Source organism: Salmo salar, chromosome ssa11, assembly GCF_905237065.1.
Source record: "Salmo salar chromosome ssa11, Ssal_v3.1, whole genome shotgun sequence".
In the NCBI taxonomy this organism is placed as follows: domain Eukaryota; kingdom Metazoa; phylum Chordata; class Actinopteri; order Salmoniformes; family Salmonidae; genus Salmo; species Salmo salar.
In genome coordinates this window covers 3027009-3053149 of record NC_059452.1, presented here as the reverse complement: position 1 = coordinate 3053149, position 26141 = coordinate 3027009, and the positions used below count along the sequence as shown (strand labels likewise).

Here is a 26141-nt window from a genome sequence, read left to right as displayed (position 1 = left end):
TGAGCGAGGATTCAGGGAAAGGGATTGGTCAGAATGGGGAGGTGGGGTGGCAGCAGGGGGTGGTGGGATTGCACGGTACCTGCCTCACTCAGTGAGGTGAATTGTCATGAAAGCAGAAGCGAGATCAAAAGGAATTGCTGTAATCGTATTAGCCGAACGACTCTACGATTCCCAGCCCAGTCGACCATGTTACATTGAAGCAGTTGTTTGGTCCGATAAAGAAGGGGAGAAAATAATAATTGTAACACTTTACAAGAAGCATCTCGATTTAACTTGTTATGAGCATGTACAGTATGAGCCTTTATAATGTCTTATAACTAAAGCCCTGTGTTTTGGTTAATCATGTCACATGACCTGGATTTTAACTTTTATATAAAGCTTTTTCATCAAACTCTCCCCTTTTTTTTGTCAGATGTTCCAGTACCATCCTCAGATAATTGCTTTAATTTTTGGTCTAATTCTCAATTCTGGAAAAGGTTAAAATCCAGGTCATGTGACATGATTAACCAAAACACAGGGCCCTACTTATAACAATACTTATTATATGGTATGTCTCTCTGTCACGTCTGCTCCCGCTCCCCTCTCTGGTGCTCAAGGTCGCCAGGCTGGTCATCATTACGCACACCATTATTACACGCACCAGCGCTTCATTGGACTCACCTGGACTCCATCACGTCATTGATTGCCTCCCCTATATCTGTTACTTCCTCAGTTTCATTCCTGTGTCTGCATTTATGTTGTTTTGTTTCTCTTGTTCAGATGCTGTTTTTGTTAATTTCATGTCTATTTATTATTAATTCCTCACCCTGTACTTGCTTCCCATCTCCCAGCGTCTGTAGTTACCGTTACACTCTCTCTGCATACAATTCTCAATTGTTTCAAACTGGCTGTTATTTTGTCTGGATCATTATGAGACGATTGTAAGACATTGTAAAGGCATCATACTCATAAAAAGTCTTACAATACATTAGAATTGCATTGTAAGGCATTATACCTGGATGCTTTATTAAGTAAAGTGTTACCAGAGTGATCATTTGAGCTGAAAAACATTTTTAGATATGTCATCAAGGGGAATATTTACATTGGTTCTGGGAGAGATTCCCTTTCGAATTGTTGTTGACATGTTTCTTTTTGAGGTTGGGGAATTGTAAAACATAGGCATCTGAACCCATATTCCCTGCTTTGCGCTGTAATAATGTACACAGTGTTAAAAGACAGAATTCAGGACTCCTTCCTCGTGTATCAAATCAAACTTTATTTGTCACATGCGCCGATTACAACAAGTGTAGACCTTACTGTGAAATGCTTACTTGCAAGCCCTTAATTAGGGCTAGGGGGCAGTATTGACACGGCTGGATAAAAAACGTACCCGATTTAATCTGGTTACTACTCCTGCCCAGTAACTAGAATATGCATATAATTCTTGGCTTTGGATAGAAAACACTCCAAAGTTTCTAAAACTGTTTGAATGGTGTCTGTGAGTATAACAGAACTCAAATGGCAGGTCAAAACCTGAGAAGATTCTGTACAGGAAGTACCCTGTCTGACCATTTCTTGGCCTTCTTTGTCATCTCTATCCAAAACAAAGGATCTCTGCTGTTACGTGACACTTCCTACGGCTCCAATGGGCTCTCAGAAGGCGGCAAAAAGCTGAATCGTGGCTTTGCAGGCTCTGGCTGAAAGAAAGTAGCGCGTTTGGGTAGTGGCTGGTTACAGTACTGTGAGACTCAGGCGCGTGCCCGCGTCGACCGAATGCTTTGTTTTCTTTCCTCTGTTTACCTAAACGCAGATTCCCGGTCGGAATATTATCGCTTTTTTACGAGAAAAATGGCATAAAAATTGATTTTAAACAGCGGTTGACATGCTTCGAAGTACGGTAATGGAATATTTAGATTTTTTTGTCACGAATTGCACCATGCTCGTGACCCTTATTTACACTTCGGATAGTGTCTTGGAACGCACGAACAAAACGCCGCTATTTGGATATAACGATGGATTATTTTGGACCAAACCAACATTTGTTATTGAAGTAGCAGTCCTGGGAGTGCATTCTGACGAAGACAACAAAGGTAATCAAACTTTTGTAATAGTAAATCGGAGTTTGGTCAGGGCTAAACTTGGTCGGTGTCTAAATGGCTAGCCGTGATGGCTGGGCTATCTACTGAGAATATTGCAAAATGTGCTTTCACCGAAAAGCTATTTTAAAATCGGACACCTCGATTGCACAAAGGAGTGATGTATCTATAATTCTTAAAATAATTGTTATGTTTTTTGTGAACGTTTATCGTGAGTAATTTAGTAAATTCACCGGAGGTTTGCCGGAGTTATGCTAGTTCTGAACGTCACATGCTAATGTAAACAGCTGGTTTTTTATATAAATATGAACTTGATTGAACAAAACATGCATGTATTGTATAACATAATGTCCTCGGTGTGTCATCTGATGAAGATCATCAAAGGTTAGTGCTGCATTTAGCTGTCTTCTGGGTTTTGATTCATTTGTTTAGTCTTCTCTATGAACGCACCACAAAGCATCGGGAGGGAACCTTGGCCAATGCTAGCCACTCAATTGACTTTCACTGACCATTGTTTGTATAATCAGTACACTTAGGCGGGATTCTTTCCAGTAGCAAACTGGGCAAGTTTGGACACATGTCCACCAATTGTGCCTCCATTAAACAGTTGAAATATTTAATTATGTATACATTAATGGCAGGCTTGTTTTGTTTCCATATAAACCCTCTTAGAGTAAATTGTGCTTGGAAAAGAGTAGAAGTTGAGAGAAAGAGAGTAGAAGTTAACTAAGTTATAGTCAACTGTCGAAAGAGTACAGTACGGTTAAGCGTCGGAGCCATTGGACCCATTGTTGTTGATGGCAACTAAGGGTTTGTCTCGTGCGCAGACGCTCAGGAATAGACAGTCTGAAAACAAATAAAGACAAAGTCGTTAATCATTTGTAGTCGCTGTGAGGACGGCTCTGACCGCTCGCCTGCACTGACAGAAATGAACACTCCGCAAAACTGTTTTTTTTAACTAACACATCTAGTATGGTGTGTTGAGTTCTAGCAAATAACTGTCATTCGTTGATAGGTTTGAGCTGTTTAATGTACTTGGTTCTGAGATAGGTCTTGTCAAAACGTTTTTTTCCCCCCCAGGTACACTGTGTTTTCCCAGTGTAACAAAGTTGTATATATTTACAAAAGTGCACTAGTGATCTCAATTTGGTTAACACCTAAGTCACCTTGTCATCCTCATCTCTTGTAGGTGCCCTTGTAGGTATGAATCTGTGCCAACTTATTTGTCCATTTCCTAGTCATCAATAGACGGTCAAAACAATGTGTCCATGTTCTCTGTCTGGATCTTCATTCTCGTTCTCTCGCTCTCTAGCTCTCTTTGCTGTCTCGCTCTCTCTCAAACTCTATTTCCACTCCTTCACCTCCAGCCATGGGTACCATCGTTGCACCAGGTGTCTCTTTCTCCATCATCTAGTCTTTCATGGCGCTTCCATTGATCATCTTTACAATTTGTTAGTCTCTCTCATAGCTTCCATATCGAATCTCACACTTTCGCCCACTATCAAACATGCTGTACCACTGTACCTATTGTAACATATTGATATCAGGACCCGTATTCACAAAGAGTCTCGGAGTAGGAGTGCTGATGTAGGATCAGTTTTGCCTTCTAGTTTGCCATAAAGAAGTTGATATGGACAGGGGAAACCTAATCCTAGATCAGCACTCCTACTCGAAGGTGCTTTTTAAATACAGGCCTTAAACTCTAACCCGGTATAATGTATAGCATTGAAAAACTTAATTTGGGAACAACATCTATAAATATGAAAATAACAATACAGCCTTATAGCCTTGATTACGTATTAATGGCGATGTGCTATGCGAAGTTGGATCAATTACATTTCAACCCAGTCAGCAAAGCCAATGAATCGAAATTGCACTCATTACCAATTGTTCGCAAGATGGTGCCAACAGAGATGGTCGCCTCGCTTCAAGTCAGACATAACATTGATTTATATGCTGACTCGGTGAGTGAGTTTATTAGGAAGTGCATTGGAGATGTTCTACCCACTGTGACGATTAAAACCTACCCCAACCAGAAACCGTGGATAGATGGCGGTATTCGCACGAAGCTGAAAACACGAACCAGCGGATTCAACCACGGAAAGAATTTGGGGAAAATGGCCGAATATTAACGGTGTAGTTATTCCCTCCGCAAGGCAATCAAACAAGCGAAATGTCGGTATAGGGACAAAATGGAGTCGCAATTCAATGGCCCAGACACGAGGGGTATGTTGCACAGCCTACAGGCAATTACGGGCTACAAAAAGAAAACCAGCCTCGTCACGGACACCGAGGTCTTGCTTCCAGACAAGCTAAACACCTTCTTTGCCCGCTTTGAGGATAATACAGTGCCACCGACGCTAACAAGGACTGCGGGCCCCGCCTCTCCTTCTCCGTGGCCAACGTGAGTAAGACATTTAAACGTGTTAACCCTTGCAAGGCTGCTGGCCCAGACGGCGTCCCTAGACGCATCCTCAGAGCATGCGCAGACCAGCTGGCTGGTGTGTTTATGGACATTCAATCACTCCCTATCCCAGTCTGCTGTCCCCACATGCTTCAAGATGGCCACCATTGTTCCTGTACCAAAGAAGGCAAAGATAACTGAACTAAATGACTATCGCCCCGTAGCACTCACTTCTGTCATCATGAAGTGCTTTGAGAGACTAGTCAAGGATCATATCACCTCCACCTTACCTGCCCCTCTAGACCCACTTCAGTTTGCATACCACCCCAACAGGTCCACAGACGTTGCAATCGCCTGCACACTGCCCTATCCCATCTGGACAAGAGGAATACCTATGTAAGAATGCTGTTCATTGACTACAGCTCAGCATTCAACACCATAGTACCCTCCAAGCTCATCATTAAGCTTAAGGCCCTGGGTCTCAACCCCGCCCTGTGCAATTGGGTCCTGGACTTTCTGACGGGCCGCCCCAGGTGGTGAAGGTAGGAAACAACATCCCCACTTCGCTGATCCTCAACACCGGGTCCCCACAAGGGTGCGTGCTCAGCCCTCTTCTGTACTCCTTGTTCACCCACGACTGCGTGGCCATGCACGTCTCCAACTCAATCATCAAGTTTGCAGACGACACAACAGTAGTAGGCTTGATTACCAACAATGACAAAACAACCTACAGGGAGGAGGTGAGGGCTCTCGGAGTGTTGTGTCAGGAAAACAACCTGTCACTCAACATCAACAAAACAAAGGAGATGATTGTGGACTTCAGGAAACAGCAGAGGGGGCACCCCCCCTGTCCACATCGACAGGACAGTAGTGGAGAAGGTGGAAAGTTTTAAGTTCCTCGGTGTACACATCACGGACAAACTGAAATGGTCCACCCACACAGACAGCGTGGTGAAGAAGGTGCAACAATGCCTCTTCAATCTCAGGAGGCTGAAGAAATGTGGCTTACAAACTTTTACAGATGAACAATCGAGAGCATCCTGTCAGGCTGTATCACCACCTGGTACGGCAACTGCACCGCCCTCAAACGCAAGGCTCTCCAGAGGGTATTGCAGTCTGCACAATGCTTCACCGGGGGCAAACTACCTGCCCTCCAGGACACACAGCACCCGATGTCACAGGAAGGCTAAAAGATCATCAAGGACAACAACCACCCGAGCCACTGCCTGTTCACCCCATTATCATCCAGAAGGCGAGGTCAGTACAGGTGCATCAAAGCTGGGACCGAAAGACTGAAAAACAGCTTCTATCTCAACGCCATCAGACTGTTAAACAGCCATCACTAACATTGAGAGGCTGCTGCTGACCCAAATCACTGTCCACTTTAATAAATGAATTTAATAAAAGTATCACTAGTGAATTTAAATAATACCACTTTAATAATGTTTACATGTCCTACATTACTCATCTGATATGTATATACTCTATTTCATACCATGTATTGCATCTTGCCTATGTCGCATGGCCATCGCTCATCCATATATGTATATGTACATATTCTTATTACATCCCTTTACATTTATGTGTATAAGGTAGTTGTTGTGAGTTTGTTAGATTACTTGTTAGATATTACTGCGCTGTCGGAACTAGAAGCACAAGCATTTCATTACACTCGCATTAACATCTGCTAACCATGTGTATGTGACAAATAACATTTGATTTGATTTGAAATGGCCCATTTTCCTCCAATCCATGTATTGAATTGACTGTTTGGCTCGATTTGGCATGGACCATCGAGCCCTGTTACCAAATAGACTTTGATCTGGTTAAGAGCCATGTTGTTTGTCTTTCCTCACAGGTTGGTCAATGAAAATGAGGTTAAGCAATGGAGAGACCAAGCAGAGAAGTTCAGGAAAGGTAAAACGGGATCTTCTAGCTCTACTTGTTTGAAACATCGCCATATGCTGGCCATAGTGCAGAAGTGCATCTATGGAATTGTTTTATGCCTTTGGCCAGAGATGCAGAGAGCCGTGTGTGTGTATTTGTGTCTGCATGTGTCTTTCTGTTTGCTTGTAAATGTCTACTCTGTGTCTACCGTGTGTGGGTGTAGTGTGTGTGTTTCTGTTTGTGTGTTTGCAAGTCCGAGTGCTTGTGTGTGCGAATTTGAGAATATACAACAATTTGAACAGCAATGACATCTTCTACACCATGTGTTCTTTTAGACCACGCAGAGCTAATGGCCAAGATGGAGCGGAAAGAGAGGGAATGTGATACCAAGACGCAGGAGAAGGAGGACATGATGAAGACCCTCAACAAGATGAAGGACAAACTACAGAGAGAGGGAGTGGAGTTGAGGTCAGCGCGGGACCAAGTGCTCGACCTGCACTCGCGCATCAGTGACATAGCAGTAAGCATGCTGTCACAATGTCTCTTCTTGTCCCACTGTTTTAGGCTGTGTCCACACAGAGACGGATGAAATCGTATATGCAGTCATTATTGTCTGTTTTAGTCCATCAAAAGTCAAGTCTCACGTCAATTATTTTGGGACAAGATGCAAACTCGAAGAGGCGGACATATTATGTGTATTTTTTGACGGACAATAATTTCAGTTGTCCATCATCCAACAAATAACTTCCATTGAAAAGTTTTCATTATTAGATGCAAAATCTCTGTATGTCTGTAGCCTTAGGGTTGGCAAATTGTAGTTAAAGATTGAGATTCAGAAAATCTTTATTGTCCCATTGCTAGCAATATAGTTTCAACAGTATACATATTTTTACACATATTAAGAAAGGGCAAACACATAGTCATGTTCAATTACATACTTTTCGAAGGTTGGTTTGAAACCACATGTTATATTCTTAATGTAATGCCAAATGCTCCATAGTTTGTTTTGGTTTAATGGTGTGCAAATAAAAGTATTTCATAGATTGTTTGATTTTCTTATTTCTAACTAGTAAACAACCCGTCATTTTGTCTTTCTTTCCACCAATAGGGTGACAGCGTACCTTTCCCTCCTCCGCCCCCTGGTGGCCCCCTCCCCCCTCCCCCCATGACCGGAGGCTTCCCTCCGCCCCCTCCCCCTCTGCCATTCAGCTGCCCTCCTCCTCCCCCTCCTCCACCTGGAGGCCCTCCCCCTCCTCCTGGAGCTCCACCCATCTTCTCTGGAATCCCACCTCCTCTGGGCCCACCTGGATTTGGTACTACTGCTGCCATGCGCTCCAAGTCTATCCCGCAGCCCTCGCACCCGCTCAAATCCTTCAACTGGGCCAAGCTGGGCGAGGTAAAGTATACTGGTCTGTTGTCTGATTTCACTGAAATAACCACTTCTAGGGCAACATTTAATATAAATATATTTGTGTTAATGTACAGTACCAGTCAAAAGTTTGGAAACGCCTACTCATTCAAGGGTTTTTCTTTATTTTTACTATTTTCTACATTGTAGTATACTAGTGAAGACATCAAAACTATGAAATAACACAAATGGAATCATGTAGTAACCAAAAGTGTTTTTCTTCAAAGTAGCCACCCTTTGCCTTGATGACAGCTTTGCACACTCTTGGCATTCTCTCAACCAGCTTCACCTGGAATGCTTTTCCAACAGTCTTGAAGGAGTTCCCACATATGCTAAGCACATGTTGGCTGCTTTCCCTTCACTCTGTGGTCCAACTCATCCCAAACCATCTCAATTGGGTTGATGTCGGGTGATTGTGGAGGCCATGTCATCTGATGCAGCACTCCATTACTCTCCTTCTTGGTCAAATAGCTCTTACACAGCCTGGAAGTGTTTTGGGTTATTGTCCTGTTGAAAAACAAATGATTGTCCCACTAAGCGCAAAGCTGTCATCAAGGCAAAGGGTGGCTACTTTGAAGAATCTCAAATATAAAATATATTTAGATTTATTTAAGATTTTTTTTTCACTATTATTCTACAATGTGTAAAATAGTAAAAATAAAGAAAAACCCTGGAATGAGTAGGTGTGCAATTTAGACTATGAAGAGGTTGTTAGCATTCCAGCTAAGTCCTTAAGTTGGTGATTAATGAACGTATATTGCAACAGAGCACTGTGCTAGCATTTCACTATGCGCTGAATGGAGCCCATTTTGTTGAATTGAGTTTCTCAGGGCAGAGAATATGCAGTAGACTCTATTCTGCCCTGGGTTAACTTTTAGTAAGTACATAATTTGTTACATGGGTCATTCCATGAAATGAGTGTCTTTTGCATCCCAATATTGAATTTTAAAAGCCTGTTATATTAAATGAAGTCCCCTTTAATATGGACCACATAGATAATTCAATTAATCAGATTTTTTATGTGAGTTGAGGCTTGCTAAAGTGCCAAGATTCTGCATTTTGACGTACCCTCCATCAACCCTGTGTCATTTCTCTGAAGATTTTAACCAAGTTTCACCATGATTGTAAAACCCTAGTTATTTTGTTGCTTTGACAAAGTCATTTCTGAAGACTATTATTTATTTAATGTGATTAAGGATTTATTTAGATATCTCTCTTATTTTAAGGTCAACCATGTTACGTGAACTGAACTCTCGTTTTAATATGGTGAAACTGTTCCTTTACCAATATTTGTTTCAAAACAAATATTGAACATCTAATAGTCAAATCATAGAGTAAAACAGGTAAGCCGGTTCTACTCTTTTTGGCCATTATCTGTTGTTTTGTGGTGGAAAACTGAGCGAGTCAACCATAACACTTCAACCCTGTTACTCATAAATATGCTAAAAATGTTTGTTTCATTTTTTTGGTGAAGCTTGCATTCAATTGCCAATCCATGTTGCACACAGCAATTTAACATTTTCCCCACTAATTATTAAGTTGAGGATCAGTGGGAGGGGAAGCTGATCCTAGATCTGTACCTGCAGGAAACTTCAGAGTTTGTAATCCACCCTCAATTTATGGCCACCCTATGTCCTGCCTGTGTACCCCGCAGAACAAGATCACTGGCACCATCTGGCACGACGTCGATGACCTGAGGGCCTTCAAGATCCTCGACCTCAAGGACATTGAAAAGATGTTCTCGGCCTATCAGAGACAGCAAGTATGGACGCTTGGATAAGTAAAACAGCATTTTTAGTTAGTGGGGCGTTGTCACATAAACTGTCAAATATCGTGGGGATTGATATGTGTCTGTGTGCGTGCATGTTTGTAGTGTATGTAAAATATATAGACATGCACTGTGTGGTTGCAGTGGCAGAAAGGGATTGATTGTGTTTGAAGTAATGCATTGAGCCTTGATATCTTGATGTGTGCGTGCATGTGCGTGTCTATGTGAGACAGAATGTATGTGTGCGTGTGTGTGTGTACGTGCGCATGTGTGTGTGTTTGAGTGGTTTTGAAGAGGACCTTAGTCCCAAAGCCAGGAGTCTGGCTTACTCATGGCTTTATGCTAACCTTAGGTGCTGTTCCCTCCTAAATGGCTGATTGTGTGAATGTCAAAGAGCTGGAGCGTGCAGTAGTGTCTTCAGTGCATTTGGTAGGGGGCAGGCAAGGTTCTTCACGGGCTCATGGGCAGCACCCCAAATGGCACCCAATTCCCTATATAATCCACTACTTTTGACCAGGGCCCATTGAGCTCTGATCAAAAGTAGGACTGTGGTGGTCATGAAATTTAGTCAGCTGGTGACTGTCATGCAAATAAGTGCCGATCTTACGTTAATTGGCTGTTAATTAACATAGACATATTAAGTATCTCTGGGCCTACAAGCCACTGATTCGAACCTTTGGAACATCTAGGGCTACATTATAAAAAGTGTAATAAATCCATTTAATATAGCCTATACAATCACAATAAATCCATTATTTGTTTTATGCAGCTCTAAAGAAACTATGATATGAAGAAAGTGTAGCCTATTTCAGAAGAATAGAATAACATATTCTGAGTCGTCCTTATGTTAGGCCTTGATCTGGCTATGCCATGTGGGTGTGGGGTACACTGGTTCATTTAGCAGACAAGATTTGTTTATAATTCCAGTGGCATAATCTTTTATTAATTTATAGTAATAAGAATACAATTGAACATAGCAGATTAAAATAGAAAGGATATTTTTCCCCAAACGATTTCCGCCTACACCAGTCGAGAAATTCATTTCAACAATAATCTTCATTTTAATTTGACTTTACAAACAACAAGAGGGCTTAATTGGAGTCTATTTATTCGGAGCCTAGACCTATATAAAATAACTTAACTGGCTATGAGTGCAAACATTCTGTGTTGAGCATTTAACAAAGTGATCATTTGTAACAGGTCCTCCTATATGCTTAATTTAAAGTTATTTATGCAACTTTAGTTTTGATACAAACCTTAAGCTATGCTGTATGTTTTGATTTCTAATACATTCTAAGGCTGCATGATGTGACTCTATTGAAATGAGTCTTCAATAAAGTTTTAAAGGTTGAGACCGAGTCTGTGTCTCTCACATGGATAGGCAGACCATTCCATAAAAATGTAGCTCTATAGGAGAAAGTGTGTTTTTTCCCGGTAAATAATCAAGCATACCGTAAATTCCGGATTATTAGCCGCAACTTTTTTCCCAGGCTTTGAACCTCGCGGCTTAAACAATGACGCGGCTAATATATGGATTTTTCCCGCTTTCAATTTTTTTTTCTACAAAAAAACACATTCTGTGACGTGCTCAGTTTTTTGCCGGCATGAAGCTTTCATTAGACCAATGAAATTGCCGAACGGGTTAAGGTCAAACAACTTTTTTGTTTACTGTTTAGATTAAATCGAGCGCTCTCAAACTTCCCATCATTCTGATTACGGTAGTCATTTTGTCACCCTCATCATGGCAAAGACACGGAGAAATGCATATTATGCAGCTTTCAAGTTGAAGGCGATTGATCTGGCTGTTGGAAAAGGAAATAGAGCTGCTGCACGGGAGCTTGGTCTTAATGAGTCGATGATAAGACGTTGGAAACAGCAGCGTGAGGAATTGACTCAGTGCAAAAAGACAACTAAAGCTTACTGCTAATTTTTTATTTTTTGTTACAAGCCGTGTTTCGTTAAAGCCTATTTATTTTTGTTACAAGCCGTGTTTCGTTAAAGCCTGTGTAAAGTTAATTTGTTTCAATGTACCGGTAGGCACCTGCGGCTTATAGACATGTGCGGCTTATTTATGTTCAAAATAATATATCTTTTTTTAATTCAGTGGGTGCGGCTTATATTCAGGTGCGCTTAATAGTCCGGAAATTACGGTAATTTAAATTCATTACATAGGCCTAAATGAAATAGATTTTATGTTCAGTACTAGATGTAATGCAAGATATCCTTGAGTGTCCTGAATGGCATCTGCCAAATAAAATGTGTTATCTGATGGTGTATGCATCTTTAGGCCAGTGCTTGACTCATTTTGGGTGCCGGTGCCGTTTGTATTTAGATACATTCTATAGGTGCAGGAAAAATTATTTAAAAAATGTTTTGTTGCTCAATCTGATTGGGTAAAGCGAAGCAATGTGCTTAATATTAGGAAACTTGTAACTTTTTTTAATAGAGACTATCAAAACTCAGTTTTCTCATGCAATTGCATAGCATTGACTTTAGAAATGTTGCTGCAACATAGGCTTATAGGAACACTTTTTTTATTCTATGCATCAAGCAGCAATGAGGAGCTGGATCTCGCTGCGTAACAGGTGATCCTATTTCACCCTGAATACCAGCGCTCTCATGAAGTGTTTGATTTGATTTTCGATGGCATTTGCATTGATGTCAATGATTAGAGGGACAATCGAGCGCTGAAAATCAGGCCATTAACGACTGGCCGTTAGCAAGTTTGGTAGGCCACTAATTACTATCAATGGCAACAGAGCGCACTTTTGGAGAAGCCTAGTTACTATGACTCAACAATGATGTGGAATTTGACTGCAGTCATGACTTGTGACTGCCGGTGTGGCAGTAATATGATCATCATAATAGCCCTAGTCAAAAGTAATGCACTCTGTATGGAATAGGGTGCTATTTGGGACGCAGCCATGGAGTAGGCTAAAACAAAGGAACCAGTCAATATCGTCACTGTCATAAGGACTTACCACACCCCACACTTAACCAAAGACTTATATTTCTGTCAAGACCTTGAAATAGGGTGATTAGGGGACACTGCGCTACAGTATTTGCGTATAAGCCCTTATACTATAAGGGAACGGAAAAGGAGGATACCTAGTCAGTTGTACAATTGAATGCATTCAACTGAAATGTGTCTTCCGCATTTAACCTAAAAACCTTAGCTGCTAGTTAGCTATTATGACTAACTATGCCTATACATGTTTTTGAAGCTAATGTACTTAGCAATGATTTAATCATGTACACACACCCATTTTAAGTCTGTACCGGTGTACTTAAGCGAATTAAGGCTAACTAATCCAGTGATATCAATGGTAGGTCCTAATTATGTTCAAATCTCCCAATTGGGTTTGTATGCAAGATGGATTAATCAGTAATTTGCTGGTAAGCCTATTATCAATAGTTTAAACAATGTTTTACCCACAGACTTAGTAAGAGGGTCATACAATGGCCCATATGGAGGTGTTACCATAGTTTGTGTAACATTTAAAAAAACATGTTTTATTGGTTTAATCAAGAGGTCTTTCGACTGCCAATTCCTTTGCCCTTGTTGTTCTTATAAAGGGTCAGCTATGATTAATGACTCACTTGAGGACGGTAGTGAAAGTGATTCATGAATGATATTTATTTATACAAGTAACCAATGGTCTCGTCCTACATTGACAAGTGCTGTATTCCGTTTGATGGTATTCCAATGGTTATATATGACTAGTCTTCCTTTATCGACTTTTAATTGGTCATTTTATCCACCAATATCATTTTTTGATGGGTTGTTTCCCAAAACCTTTTATAAACTCATCGCCACCAGTAGTGATGAAACAAGCCCTTGAAGACTTTCGATGAAGCAAGCCCCCCAGAGACATCTGCACTTTTGCATTCTAGTATGTAGTGGTGTAGTCTCTATTTGCTCTATAGCTAGCTACTGTGGTTTTGCCTTTCTTTGCTGGCTTGAAGTGCTAACCTTTGCATGTGTTTCGATTTTGGTCTCTCTCGCTCTCTCTCTGCACTCTCCGACTACCTGGGCAGGAGCTGCTCACTAACCAATCCTTCAAGCAGGTGAGTCTCGGGTCTCTCGTGCTCCGACACTGTTACCTCTGTCTCTCCTTCCCTCCCTCCCTTCCTCTCTCCCTTCTCCAAGCACACATGGGCTGCCACATGGATAATCATGTAGTGTTTGAAGTAGCTAGTGGAGTTATTGGTCTTTTGACCTCAATGGGGACTTTCTGGTGAATTCAAGTTTTAAATAAAAAATGTAATACATATTGGAAAATGAACCATTTATAGTATATTTTAATTAATTGGCTTGCTTGATTAGAGGTTAATAAGCATTACAAATGTGTTCTAAATGTACTTACCTGGATAAAAAGGGTTCAATTAGTAAACAAATAAGATAACAGCAGAGATAGATTTGTTTTAACAGTGATGGGTTGTAGATTGTGCTTTTAATGATATCTTAGTACTAAAACTGTCCGTTAGATAACATATCTAAAACTTTCAGTCAGCTCATGACTGACAGTGAATTTGAAAGTGTCATGGTCAAATGGGGTAGCAGGGTTGGGATCAGTTCAATTTCAATTCAGTCATTCAGGAAGTAAGCAAATTGAAATGTGAACTTACTTCCTGAATTGACGGAATTATATGGTATTGACCCCTGACATGTACAGTACTTGTGGGAAAGCAATCAGTGTTAAATCATCAGTCAGTTGTTAACAGCACTTCTCAGTTTTGACCTTAGTTAGGTTCATGAAGCCTTTAATGCCCCTAGTTGGGTTCATGAAGCCAAAGTGTAATTTCAATATCAATCATCATTGTCATAACAATCATCAGCATTATCATAACCATCATCACTAAACTACAATGAACAAAGTAAGAAAAGTATGAAGCGGAGCGCAGTTAAGTCCACTTAGCTAAAGCCAACAAACTAGTGTGGCCAAGAACACAAAAAAAGGTTCCCCCAACTACCTTTTGATCACCCCAGTTCATTGTAACAATTATAAAGGTGTATACATCTTGAGTGCGTGCGTGAGTAGAGAGAGATAGCAGGGCTGGGCGGCTGCAGTACAGCAAATGGGAGTGATCCCTTGACCCTGTGCCATCCTGCCAGTCAGGCTTTGCGGTAGAACTATTGGTCAATGCGGGCATGGAAGAAAAGCATCTTTCTTTGGAAGCCAGTAGCTGTTTCACATGCGTCATCCTCCCCGTAACCCCAAAGGGACATTTCGGAAGTGCAGGAAGCCTGCTCAGGCCATAAATAAAATACTTTTGAACATTTCAACCCCAGACAGTTTTTAAACATCTATTCGTTCCCCTTGTGGATTTTTTAATACTACATTTGTGTGAAGCTTACCAAAATATCTGACAAGCCGCCTCAAGCCCAGTTCGTAGCGCCGTTTCCTGCCCTTTCGGAAATGTTTATGGAATAGCCTGCGCTGTGTTCTTGATGGTGACTCACCAAAAAGCTTTCCTCCCAAGACCTATTTTAGATTTTCTGCTCGCACCGACATGGACTTTTGATGCTCTTTTTTTCATTGCTTTTCAGAGCTGTTTTTATATGCCTGACTGCAACGCTTCATTACATCAAGATGTTTATAAAACCTCCATAATGCTCTAATAAGTGACGTGTGTGAAACCTGACATAAGCACTCGGTGACAGTTGAAAACCTTTCCTGGCCAGGTGCCTTTGCCAATGGTTCTGGGAAGGGCGATTGTGACCAAAGGCCAACATTGGCACAACCTTAGCATTCAACCATAGGGAGGGTACAGTATGGTAGTATTGTGGACAGACTTCAATGTAGAGGCTTTAAATACCCTTCTCCTGCACTAAAGTGTCCATTTGTCACATTTCACATGAAAAGAAGTGGCATCACACGTCTTCCATCCAATCATTTGCTAATTGGCCTTAAACTGAATATGGGTGCGTCCGAAATGGCACCCGTATTCCTTATAGTCCACTACTTTTGACCAGGGCCCGCCTTGGTCAAAAGTAGTGGACTATAAAGGGAATAGCGACACCCAATTCGATTCTCACTTGGTGTCAATACTGTATACTGTCAGACACTGAACTTGTTTCTTCTCTCCTCCCTTTCTTCTCTCTCTGTGAAGAAAGAAACAGGCTCGATGGATGACCTGTACCTGAGCACTCGCAAGGTGAAGGAGCTGTCGGTAATCGACGGTCGTCGCGCTCAGAACTGCGTCATCCTGCTCTCTAAGTATGCACAAGTCTTTTAATGTAACCCTGGGACATCAGGACTCAGTACATTTAGACACATACAGAATTAGAGGGGGGTACAAAGAGGTGGGAGGAATAGTTAGAAGGTGGACTCTGGGATTGAAACTCGGTCTGGTAGGGAACAATATATGTATGTGCCTAGAGCGTTACCACTTCACAACAGCCACCACATATAGGACTCAGTGTTGTTTTGTTACACACATCACATTATAGTCCAGTCTCAGATCTATTTGTGCTGTGTAGCCAACTACTATGATCGTTATAGGAGTTAGCTATACAACACAAACAGATATAGGATCCAGGCTAATCGCATTATAATTCTCAACCCTTGTAACCATAAAGATGGCATTATATGGCCTTTTTGGCATCTATCTTTGCAATATATTATGTTAGAAATTATGGAGGTACCCTGAACTATACTGCAAAGTAAGTACACGATAACTCAATTGACGCCTCTGTGGTGCCATGGTAGCAAGGAGGTGGGGGGACGAGACCTCCGAGGGTCAAGCGTTCCACAGAGATGCTGGCCCATGTTGACTCAGATGCTTCCCACAGTTGTGGCAAATTGGCTGGATGTCCTTTGGGTGGTGGACCATTCTTGATACACATGGGAAACTGTTGCACGTGAAACACCCAGCAGCATTGCAGTTCTTGACACACTCAAACTGGTGTGCCTGGCACCTATTACCATAACACTTTCAAAGGTACTTAAATATTTTGTCTTGCCCATTCACCCTCTAAATGGCACACATCCATGTCTCAATTGTCTCAAGGATTAAAAATCCTTCTTTAGCCTATCTTCTTCCCTCCATCTACACTGATTTAACAGGTGACATCAATATGGGATCATACTGTAGCTTTTACCTGGTCAGTGTATTTTTAATGGACTCCTCAAGGAGGAGGACATCTGTTCAGGAAATGCAATTATATGGCGTAGTAGTCATTTAGAAAAGCAGGGATTTTTAAACTTGAGCCAAGGATGTGTGATTTGAAAAACATGACATTCCTTTTTGCTGATTTGTCGAAGTAATTGGGGAATCACAGTTATAAACATGACTGAAATGACAAATGTCTAAAACTAGACAAACAGTATAACTTCTCCTCGGGGGATGTCCAGTCACATAACATCTTGACTGGGATCAATTTTTGTCACTTCAAGGGAGCTAACTACTCCCCCAATTCACAATATGGCCTTTTGTATGCTTTAGTGCCCAAAGAGGGATGATTGAGAGTCTTGTCCCACTTCACAGATCAATAGACAGGATTTTAGAGCCCCCACATGCCCTAGAGCTCAGGTCTCTGTCATTGCCTACGTCCCAAATGGCACCCTATTCCCTATGTTGTGCATTACTTTTTACCAGAGCTCTATAGGCCTAAGGGTCCCATTTAGGATGCCGCCACTGCCAATGGCTAAAAACTAGTGGGTACATACACAGGCCCAACCAGTTCCAAATGAGGTCAGTCTGTAGTCAGTAGGGCTTTGTTGTGTACTGTGTACTGCCAGAGAGTGTCATCGATCCAAACCCAATGCAGTGGGCATTGATCAACTCTGCTGCTGACAGCAGTTGGCCATACTCCCGAGGTCGAGTATGGTCTGGTACAGCAGTACAATGTATGGAAGTTACCCAACAGTACTACAGTACATTGGAGTGATTGTGTTGCTTGTACTGTTAGTTTTTCATTAGTCAATCTTTTGATTATGTTATAAACTAGTTGAACGGATAGGTTGATATGCCTGTATTTGAGCAAAACCAATTTACTGTGGATAGCGAACTCATTTTGCCAGGCTATTTAATGTGAAATGCTTTGTTTTGTTAGGTTCTAATTTTGAGAAAATAACTCACGGACACTTGAGAAGCTTAACCAAGTTTAATTCTTCCCAAAGGGTCGATACAGCTGTAATTCAGACAAAAAAAAACATTTCACACAGGCACTGATATTTAACCCTTTCTCCTAGGCTGAGTCTTCTCCACAACTGAACAGCCAATGCATCTCTGTTGCTAGACAGAACCTTAGTGATATCTGTTCTTCCTCACTTCATCTAACCAGACCTCTACCCCAAAGTGCTCACTCCTCCCCAACTCAAGGCTGTCATGGTTATTGATTCCAGACTTTGTCTCTTCTCCTCCCAGAGTATCCCTGATGGCTAACAATAACATATCCTGACATAATGTAAAGTTATACATCACCCTCTCTCCCTCAGTGACATTGTTAGTTTCTAAGATCTCCACCTGTCTCCCCTTATCAATGCCTGCCACATGTAATCGCTTCCCTGCACTCAACACATTCCAAGCTTAGTTGCACACATGATATACCTTCCTCCTATAACCCTTCACTTCTGGTGTAGACCCTCTAAGCCTTAGCACTCCATCAGTGACATGAATAAGTATATTTTCATATTCTCAGAACCCAACAGTTTGCATTGTGTAACACATTGCCTGGTGGGGATAAGCTATATTGACTTTTCAATATGAACCCACATTGATTGGAAACATTGCACCACTGTGTGTTTGTTTGCAAATGGTTGGTTAGCTTCTACAGTGCTAATAGTCCCCCACCGATGAAATTGGGAGGGGGACTATGGATCTGTCTCTGTCTGGATGTACGTTAGTACGTACGTCACACGTGATATCTCAGACACCACTGGCCCGATTTTGGCAAACCTTAGGTGAATAATGCAGGTAGGCTAGTGGTTAGAGCGTTGGGCCAGTAACTGAAAGGTTGCTGGATCGAATCCCAAAGCTGACAAGGTAAAAATCTGTCATTCTGCAAGGCAGTTAACCCACTGGGAGCCGAAGACGTGGATGTCGATTAAGGAAGCCCCCCGCACCTCTCTGATTCAGAGGGGTAGGGATAAATGTGGAAGACACATTTCAGTTGAAGGATTTCAGTTGTACAACTCACTAGGTATCCACCTTTCCATTAATACATTTTGACATGGAGATCCGGCATTTACAAAAGTACACTCATTGGCCCAAGTTGGGAGCAGCATCATTCATTGGGGATGACATGTTTACTGTTGCCTTGTTAAGAGAGATAGTTTGTTTTACTGTTTTTCAACAAGGCATTGTACAAGCTAAACTGTGGGTACAAATTACATTCTAAATGTAATTAAAACACAGTAAACAGAAGACCTAAGCGAGCTGAGGCAGTTAAGTCACATATAGTGTAGATACTGTATCCCTCCTGCCTCCCTGCAGTTTGTATCATCATTGCTAACTAAATCTCTTGCGGTCTGTTGGTCTGTCCTCGCAGGTTAAAAATGAGCAATGAGGAGATCAAGAGGGCCATTCTAGAGATGGACGAGCGGGAAGAGCTAGCCAAGGACATGCTGGAGCAGGTAATTTATCCTCAATAAAAAATAAATTAAAAACAATCCTTTCATATCTTGATTACATTGAGATTGAGACATGATCACGTCTCTTTTGTTATTTGTGTGAATACTTGGGAATCGATTTCGTAAATTAAATTCTTTTTTAGATGAATTCCTGGTGATTCAAGTCTTTTTTTTATTACCAAAAAAACGACCCCCCCCCAACAACAAAAAAACACTTGCGGAAGGTATTGGCCCTCGGGCCGCCTGTTGCTGACCCCTGCTCTACCAGATCATCAGTAGACTCCATCACCATCATTTACTGACCCTCTCCAGAAGATGCAGCATTCAAAGAATTGGCCCCTATTGGTTGGCCTGACCTGTCATGATATATTGCTTGTTTGTTTGTTCGTTTTTGGTTATGAAGCACAATGACATTTCTATTATGAAAATAAGTTTAATAAATTATTATTATTATTGTTAAAGGGGTAGTTCAGCATTTTACAATTTAATGTTAAATGGTTCCTCACCCAAGTAGACCAGTGACCAGGAGAAACTGTAATCCATGGTTTGTTTATTCTTTAAATGTCAAATCAACTCAATATTTAGTGCCTGTTTAAAGAAAAAACCTATAGTCACAGAGGAAAGAGATAAATAATTCCTTTTGCCAGGCAGACTTTTATGCAAAGTGAGTCTTGCGGCGTGTATAGACATTGACAAAGGAAATCAGGTTAATGCTTTGCTTAGGGGCACAACAATAAAGTAGACCACGTGAGAATTAAGCCACTTTCTGGCTACATCCCGATTCTCCCCTCTTATCCGAAGTGTGCACATGCACACTCCCTGTCATAGATTTAACACGGGTGGAAACTCCTTCCAACCAATGCTCATACCCATCCTATGCTTTTAAATCCTTTACTGGACGTGTGCAAAAGAAGGGTGGAGAATCGTTTTGGCGTCTACTGAAGTGTAACTCAAAATATCAGACTTAAGATATTTACCTGTATACAGTACCAGTCAAAAGTTTGGACACACCTACTCATTCCAGGTTTTTTTTTTTTTACTATTTTCTACATTGTAGAATAATAGCGAAGACTTCAAAACTATGAAATAACACATCATGTAGTAACCAAAAAAAAAGTGTTAAACAAATGAAAATATATTTTATATTTGAGATTCTTCAAAGTAGCCACCCTTTGCCTTGATGACAGCTTTGCACACTCTTGGCATTCTCTCAACCAGCTTCATGATGCATTTCAATTAACAGGTATGCCATGTTAAAAGTAAATTTGTGGAATTTCTTTCCTTAAAACCTGTTGGGGCTCGGGGGCAGTATTGAGAAATTTTGAAAAAAATATGTGCCCATTTTTAACTGCCTCCTACACCAACTCAGAAGCTAGGATATGCATATTATTAACACATTCGGATAGAAAACACTCTGAATTTTCTAAAACAGTTTGAATGGTGTCTGTAAGTATAACAAAACTCATATTGCAGGCAAAAACCTGTGAAAAATAGATCAAAAAAAATGTGACTGTACTATTTAGTGTCAATGTTTTATAGATACCATAGTGAGAAAGGATTAATTTCGCAACACCTACGGCTTCCACTAGATGTCAACGATCTTTATAAAGTTGTTTGAAGCGTCTATGATAAACAGAGAGCAAATTAGAATGCAAGGAAGTTGACATGTCGTCACTTCATTTTTTGCGCCTGCGCATAAATCTGAGAAGCGTGAGTTTGTCATTAATTGTTTATCAAGACATAGGATAGGTTGTGTGAAAATATTACTGATGTTTAACGTTAAAAATGGACCAAAAGATTAATGCTAAACAACCTTTGACATGTTTGAACGAACGTAAATAGATTATTTACTAGGTTGTTTTAGCTTTTCGGCGTGATTTACAACCCCCCCATCACGTTTTGTGGGAGCATAATGAACGCTAACTACTTGGTGTTATTTGGACATAAATTATGAACTTTGTCAAAAGAAACCACATTTGTTCCGGACCTGGGATTCCTGGCAGTGCCTTCTGATGGAGATAATCAAAGGTAAGGGGATATTTACAATGTTATTATCGATATTAGATGATGCTAACTGTATAGCATAGCTTATTGTTCTTAGCATACCACCCCGTTTATTGCAAAATGTGATTTCCCAGTAAAGTTATTTTGAGATCTGGCCATTCGGTAGCAATTACGAGATGATAATATATTATTCTTTGAATGACAATATTATAATTTACCAATGTTTTCGAATAGTAATTTTGTTATGTTCACCGGAAGCATTTCAGAGAAGAAAAAAATCTGAATTTCACGCTACTGTAAAATGCTGTTTTTGGATATAAATATGAACTTGATGGAACAAAAAATGCATGTATTGTATAACATAATGTCCTAGGAGTGTCATCTGATGGAGATTGACAAAGGTTAGTGCATAATTCTAGCTGGTTTCTGCTTTTGGTGACGCCTGACCTTGAATTGAAAATGGATGTTTGTACTTTTGTGGCTATGTACTGTCCTAACATAATCTAACTTTATGCTTTTGCCGTAAAGCCTCTTTGAAAATCGAACAATGTGGTTAGATTAAGGAGATGTTTATCTTTTAAATTGTGTAAAATAGTTGATTGTTTGAGAAATTGAAATTATTAGATTTTTGATGTTTTGAATTTCCAGCCTTGTTAGCAATCCCGACTCGGGGTTCATTGCTAACCTGCAGCCCCAACAGGTTAATGCGTTTGAGACAATCAGTTGTCTTGTGACAAGGTAGGGGTGGTATACAGAAGATAGCTGTCACGTCCGTCGTAAGGAGGAGACCAAGGCGCAGCGTGAATATCGTTCCACATCTTTATTATGTTGTGAAACTTAGCCAAACAAACAAACTACAAACAAACAACAAACCGTGACAACAGAGGTGCAACATGCACTAACTCAAAATAATCTCCCACAAAACCAAGTGGGAAAAACAATGACTTAAATATGATCCCCAATTAGAGATGGCTCTGGTGCAGGACGAAGAACCCTCTCATCCTGCGGATCCGCCAACATTGGAGGCGGCTCTCTTTCGGGGGTCGTCACCGAAAGCTCCGGACCGTGGATCGTCACCGGAGGACCCGGACCGTGGATCGTCACCGGAGGACCCGGACCGTGGATCGTCGCCGGAAGCTCCGGACTGTGGATCGTCACCGGAGGAACCGGACCATGGATCGTCACCGGAGGAACCGGACCATAGATCGTCGCCGGAGGCTCTGAATTGGGAACCCCCGCTGGAGGCTCTGGACTAAGGACCGTCGCTGGAGACTCTTGACTACGGACCGTCTCTGGAGGCTCTTGGCTGTGGACCGTCTCTGGAGGCTCCGGACTGGGAACCGTCGCTGCAGGCTCCGGACTGGGAACCGTCGCTGCAGGCTCCGGACTGGGAGCCGTCGCTGCAGGCTCCGGACTGGGAACCGTCGCTGCAGGCTCCGGACTGGGAACCGTCGCTGCAGGCTCCGGACTGGGAGCCGTCGCTGCAGGCTCCGGACTGGGAACCGTCGCTGCAGGCTCCGGACTGGGAGCCGTCGCTGCAGGCTCCGGACTGGGAACCGTCGCTGCAGGCTCCGGACTGGGAGCCGTCGCTGCAGGCTCCGGACTGGGAGCCGTCGCTGCAGGCTCCGGACTGGGAGCCGTCGCTGCAGGCTCCGGACTGGGAGCCGTCGCTGCAGGCTCCGGACTGGGAGCCGTCGCTGCAGGCTCCGGACTGGGAGCTCCGGGCCATGGATTATCACTGGAGGCTCCGGGCCATGGATTATCACTGGAGGCTCCGGGCCATGGATCATCACTGGAGGCTTCGTGCCATGGATCATCACTACAGGCTCCGGGCCATGGATCATCACTGGAAGCTCCGTGCCATGGATTATCACTGGAGGCTCCGGGCCATGGATCATCACTGGAGGCTCCGGGCCATGGATCATCACTGGAGGCTCCGGGCCATGGATCATCACTGGAGGCTCCGGGCCATGGATCATCACTACAGGCTCCGGGCCATGGATCATCACTGGAGGCTTCGTGCCATGGATCATCACTACAGGCTCCGGGCCATGGATCATCACTGGTTGCTTCGTGCCATGGATCATCACTACAGGCTCCGGGCCATGGATCATCACTGGTTGCTTCGTGCCATGGATCATCACTGGAGGCTCCGGGCCATGGATTATCACTGGAGGCTTCGTGCCATGGATCATCACTACAGGCTCCGGGCCATGGATCATCACTGGACGCTTCGTGCCATAGATCATCACTGGAGGCTTCGGACCATGGATCATCACTGGAGGCTGGTTGTGTGGAGCAGGCACAACACGTCATGGTTGGATACCCACTTTAGCTCGGTAAGTGTGGAGAGCTGGCACAGGACGCACTGGGTTGTGAAGGCGCACTGGAGGCATAGTGCATAGAGCCGGCGCAGGATACCCTGGGCCGTGGAGGCGGACTGGAGGTCTGGAGCGTAAAGCTGGCACAACGCGTCCTGGCTGAATACCCCCTGTCGCACGGCAAGTGCGGGGAGCTGCCACAGGCCGCACTGGGTTGTGCTGGCTAACTGGGGATACCGTGCATAGAGCTGGCGCAGGATATCATGGGCCGAAGAGACGCACCGGAGACCAGGAGCGCTGAGCCGGCACAATCCGTCCTGGCTGAATGCCCACTCTAGCACGGCAAATGCGGGGCGCAGGCACAGAGCGCACCGGGCTATGAATGCGCACTGGAGATACAGTGCGCATCACCGCATAACCCGGTGCCTGACTGGTCACACGCTCCCCACAGTAAGCACGGGGAGTTGGCTCAGGTCTAAATCCTGACTCCACCAACCCAAAGCTTCCTCTCGGACTTCCGTCATTGCCATGACTCCCAGTCTCGTCGCCGTTCCTCCCTCGCTGCTTCCACCTGTTCCCATGGGAGGCGATCCCATCCGGCCTGGATCTCCTCCCACGTCCAGGATCCTTTGCCGTCCAGGATGTCCTCCCATGTCCATTCCTCCTGGCCACGCTGCTTGGTCCTCTGGTGGTGGGAGATTCTGTCACATCCGTTTTAAGGAGGAGACCAAGGCGCAGCGTGAGTATTGTTCCACATCTTTATTATGTTGTGAAACTTAGCCAAACAAACAATAAACTACAAACAAACAACAAACTGTGACGACAGAGGTGCAACATGCACTAACTCAAAATAATCTCCCACAAAACCAAGTGGGAAAAACAACTACTTAAATATGATCCCCAATTAGAGACAACGATGACCAGCTGCCTCTAATTGGGAATCATACAACAACCCAAACATAGAAAAAAGAAACTCAAACACAACATAGAAAAAAGAAACTAGATAAAAAACCCCAGTCACGCCCTGACCTACTTTACCATAGAAAATAAGAGCACTCTATTGTCAGGACGTGACAATAGCCCTATTTGGTAAAAGACCAAGTCCATATTATGGCAAGAACAGCTCAAATAAGCAAAGAGAAACGACAGTCCATCGTTACTTTAAGACAAATTCTCAGTCAATCTGGAAAGAACTTTGAAAGTTTCTTCAAGTGCAGTCGCAAAAACCATCAAGCTCTATAATGAAACTGGCTGTCATGAGGACTGCCACAGGAAAGGAAGAGCCAGAGTTACCTCTGCTGCAGAGGATAAGTTCATTATAGTTACCAGCCTCAGAAATTGCAGCCCAAATAAATGCTTCACAGAGTTCAAGTAACAGACACATCTCAACATCAACTGTTCAGAGGAGACTGAGTGAATCAGGCATTCATGGTTGAATTGCTGCAAAGAAGCCACTACTAACGGACACCAATAAGAAAAAGAGACTTGCTTGGGCCAAGAAACACGAGCAATGGACATTAGACCGGCGGAAATTTGTCCTTTAGTCTGATGTGTCCAAATTTGAGATTTTTGGTTCCAACCGCCATGTCTTTGTGAGACGCGGAGTAGGTGAACGGATGATCTCTGCATGTGTGGTTCCCACCATGAAGCATGGAGGAGAAGGTGTGATGGTGTGGGGATGCTTTGCTGGTGACACTGTCACTGATTTATTTAGAATTTAAGGCACACTTAACCAGCATGGCTACCACAGCATTCTGCAGCGATACGCCATCCCATCTAGTTTGGGCTTAGTGGGACTATCATTTGTTTTTCAACAGGACAATGACCCAAAACAAACCTTCAGGCTGTGTAAGAGCTATTTGATAAAGAAGGAGAGGGTTGGAGTGCTGCATCAGATGACCTGGCCTCCACTATCACCCAACATCAACCCAATTGAGATGATTTTGGATGAGTTGGACTGCAGAGTGAAGAAAAGCAGCCAACAAGTTCTCAGCATATGTGGGAACTCCTTCAAGACTGTTGGAAAACCATTCCTCGTGAAACTGGTTGAGAGAATGCCAAGAGTGTGCAAAGCTGTCATCAAGGCAAAGGGTGGCTACTTTGAAGAATCTAAAATATAATATATCTTTTGATTTGTTTAACACTTTTATGGTTACAACATGATTCCATATGTGTTATTTAGTAGTTTTGATGTCTTCACTATTATTCTACAATGTAAAAAAAATAGTAAAAAATAAAGAAAAACCATTGAATGAGTAGTTGTGTCCAAACTTTTGACTGGAACTGTACATAACTGTAGATTAAGCTACGGCCACACAGATGCAGGAACATGGATAAAATCATATATACATTAATCAATTGTCAATTTTTGTCAGTCAAAAGTTAAACTTACGTCAACTTGTTTTATACAAAAGTGATTACAGCACAAAGGCAGACATATTGTGCGTTTTTTGATGGGCAATCATCTCAATTGACCATCATCCGTCTATAAGGATTACTCCCATTAGCTCAATCTGTCATTTTCAGACACAAAAGCTGCGGCCTACAGAAAAATAACATATGTATTTGGGAATGAACCAGAACTATTCTAACCAGTAAAATTACACAAATGATGATATAAATGCAGGGATGCAAATTCAAGTAATCAATCGTGTATTGCTAACTACATTTACATTTCTTAGATGCATTATAAGAAA

The 26141-nt window shown here is 42.5% G+C and overlaps 1 protein-coding gene across 5 annotated transcripts in view; it reads left to right on the top strand.

Moving 5' to 3' along the window:
• Positions 1-26141, top strand: part of daam2 (dishevelled associated activator of morphogenesis 2) — a 247030-nt gene that overhangs the window by 201988 nt on the left and 18901 nt on the right. For 4 of the 5 annotated variants that reach the window (XM_014126170.2, XM_014126174.2, XM_014126171.2 and 1 more), the window contains 7 exons: positions 6338-6396; positions 6702-6886; positions 7475-7762; positions 9429-9536; positions 13581-13610; positions 15657-15763; positions 19039-19123. In XM_014126170.2, coding sequence (XP_013981645.1) covers positions 6338-6396; positions 6702-6886; positions 7475-7762; positions 9429-9536; positions 13581-13610; positions 15657-15763; positions 19039-19123 — 862 coding nt within the window. The remainder of the gene's footprint in view (positions 1-6337; positions 6397-6701; positions 6887-7474; positions 7763-9428; positions 9537-13580; positions 13611-15656; positions 15764-19038; positions 19124-26141) is intronic. The other variant, XM_014126175.2, reaches the window with a different exon arrangement.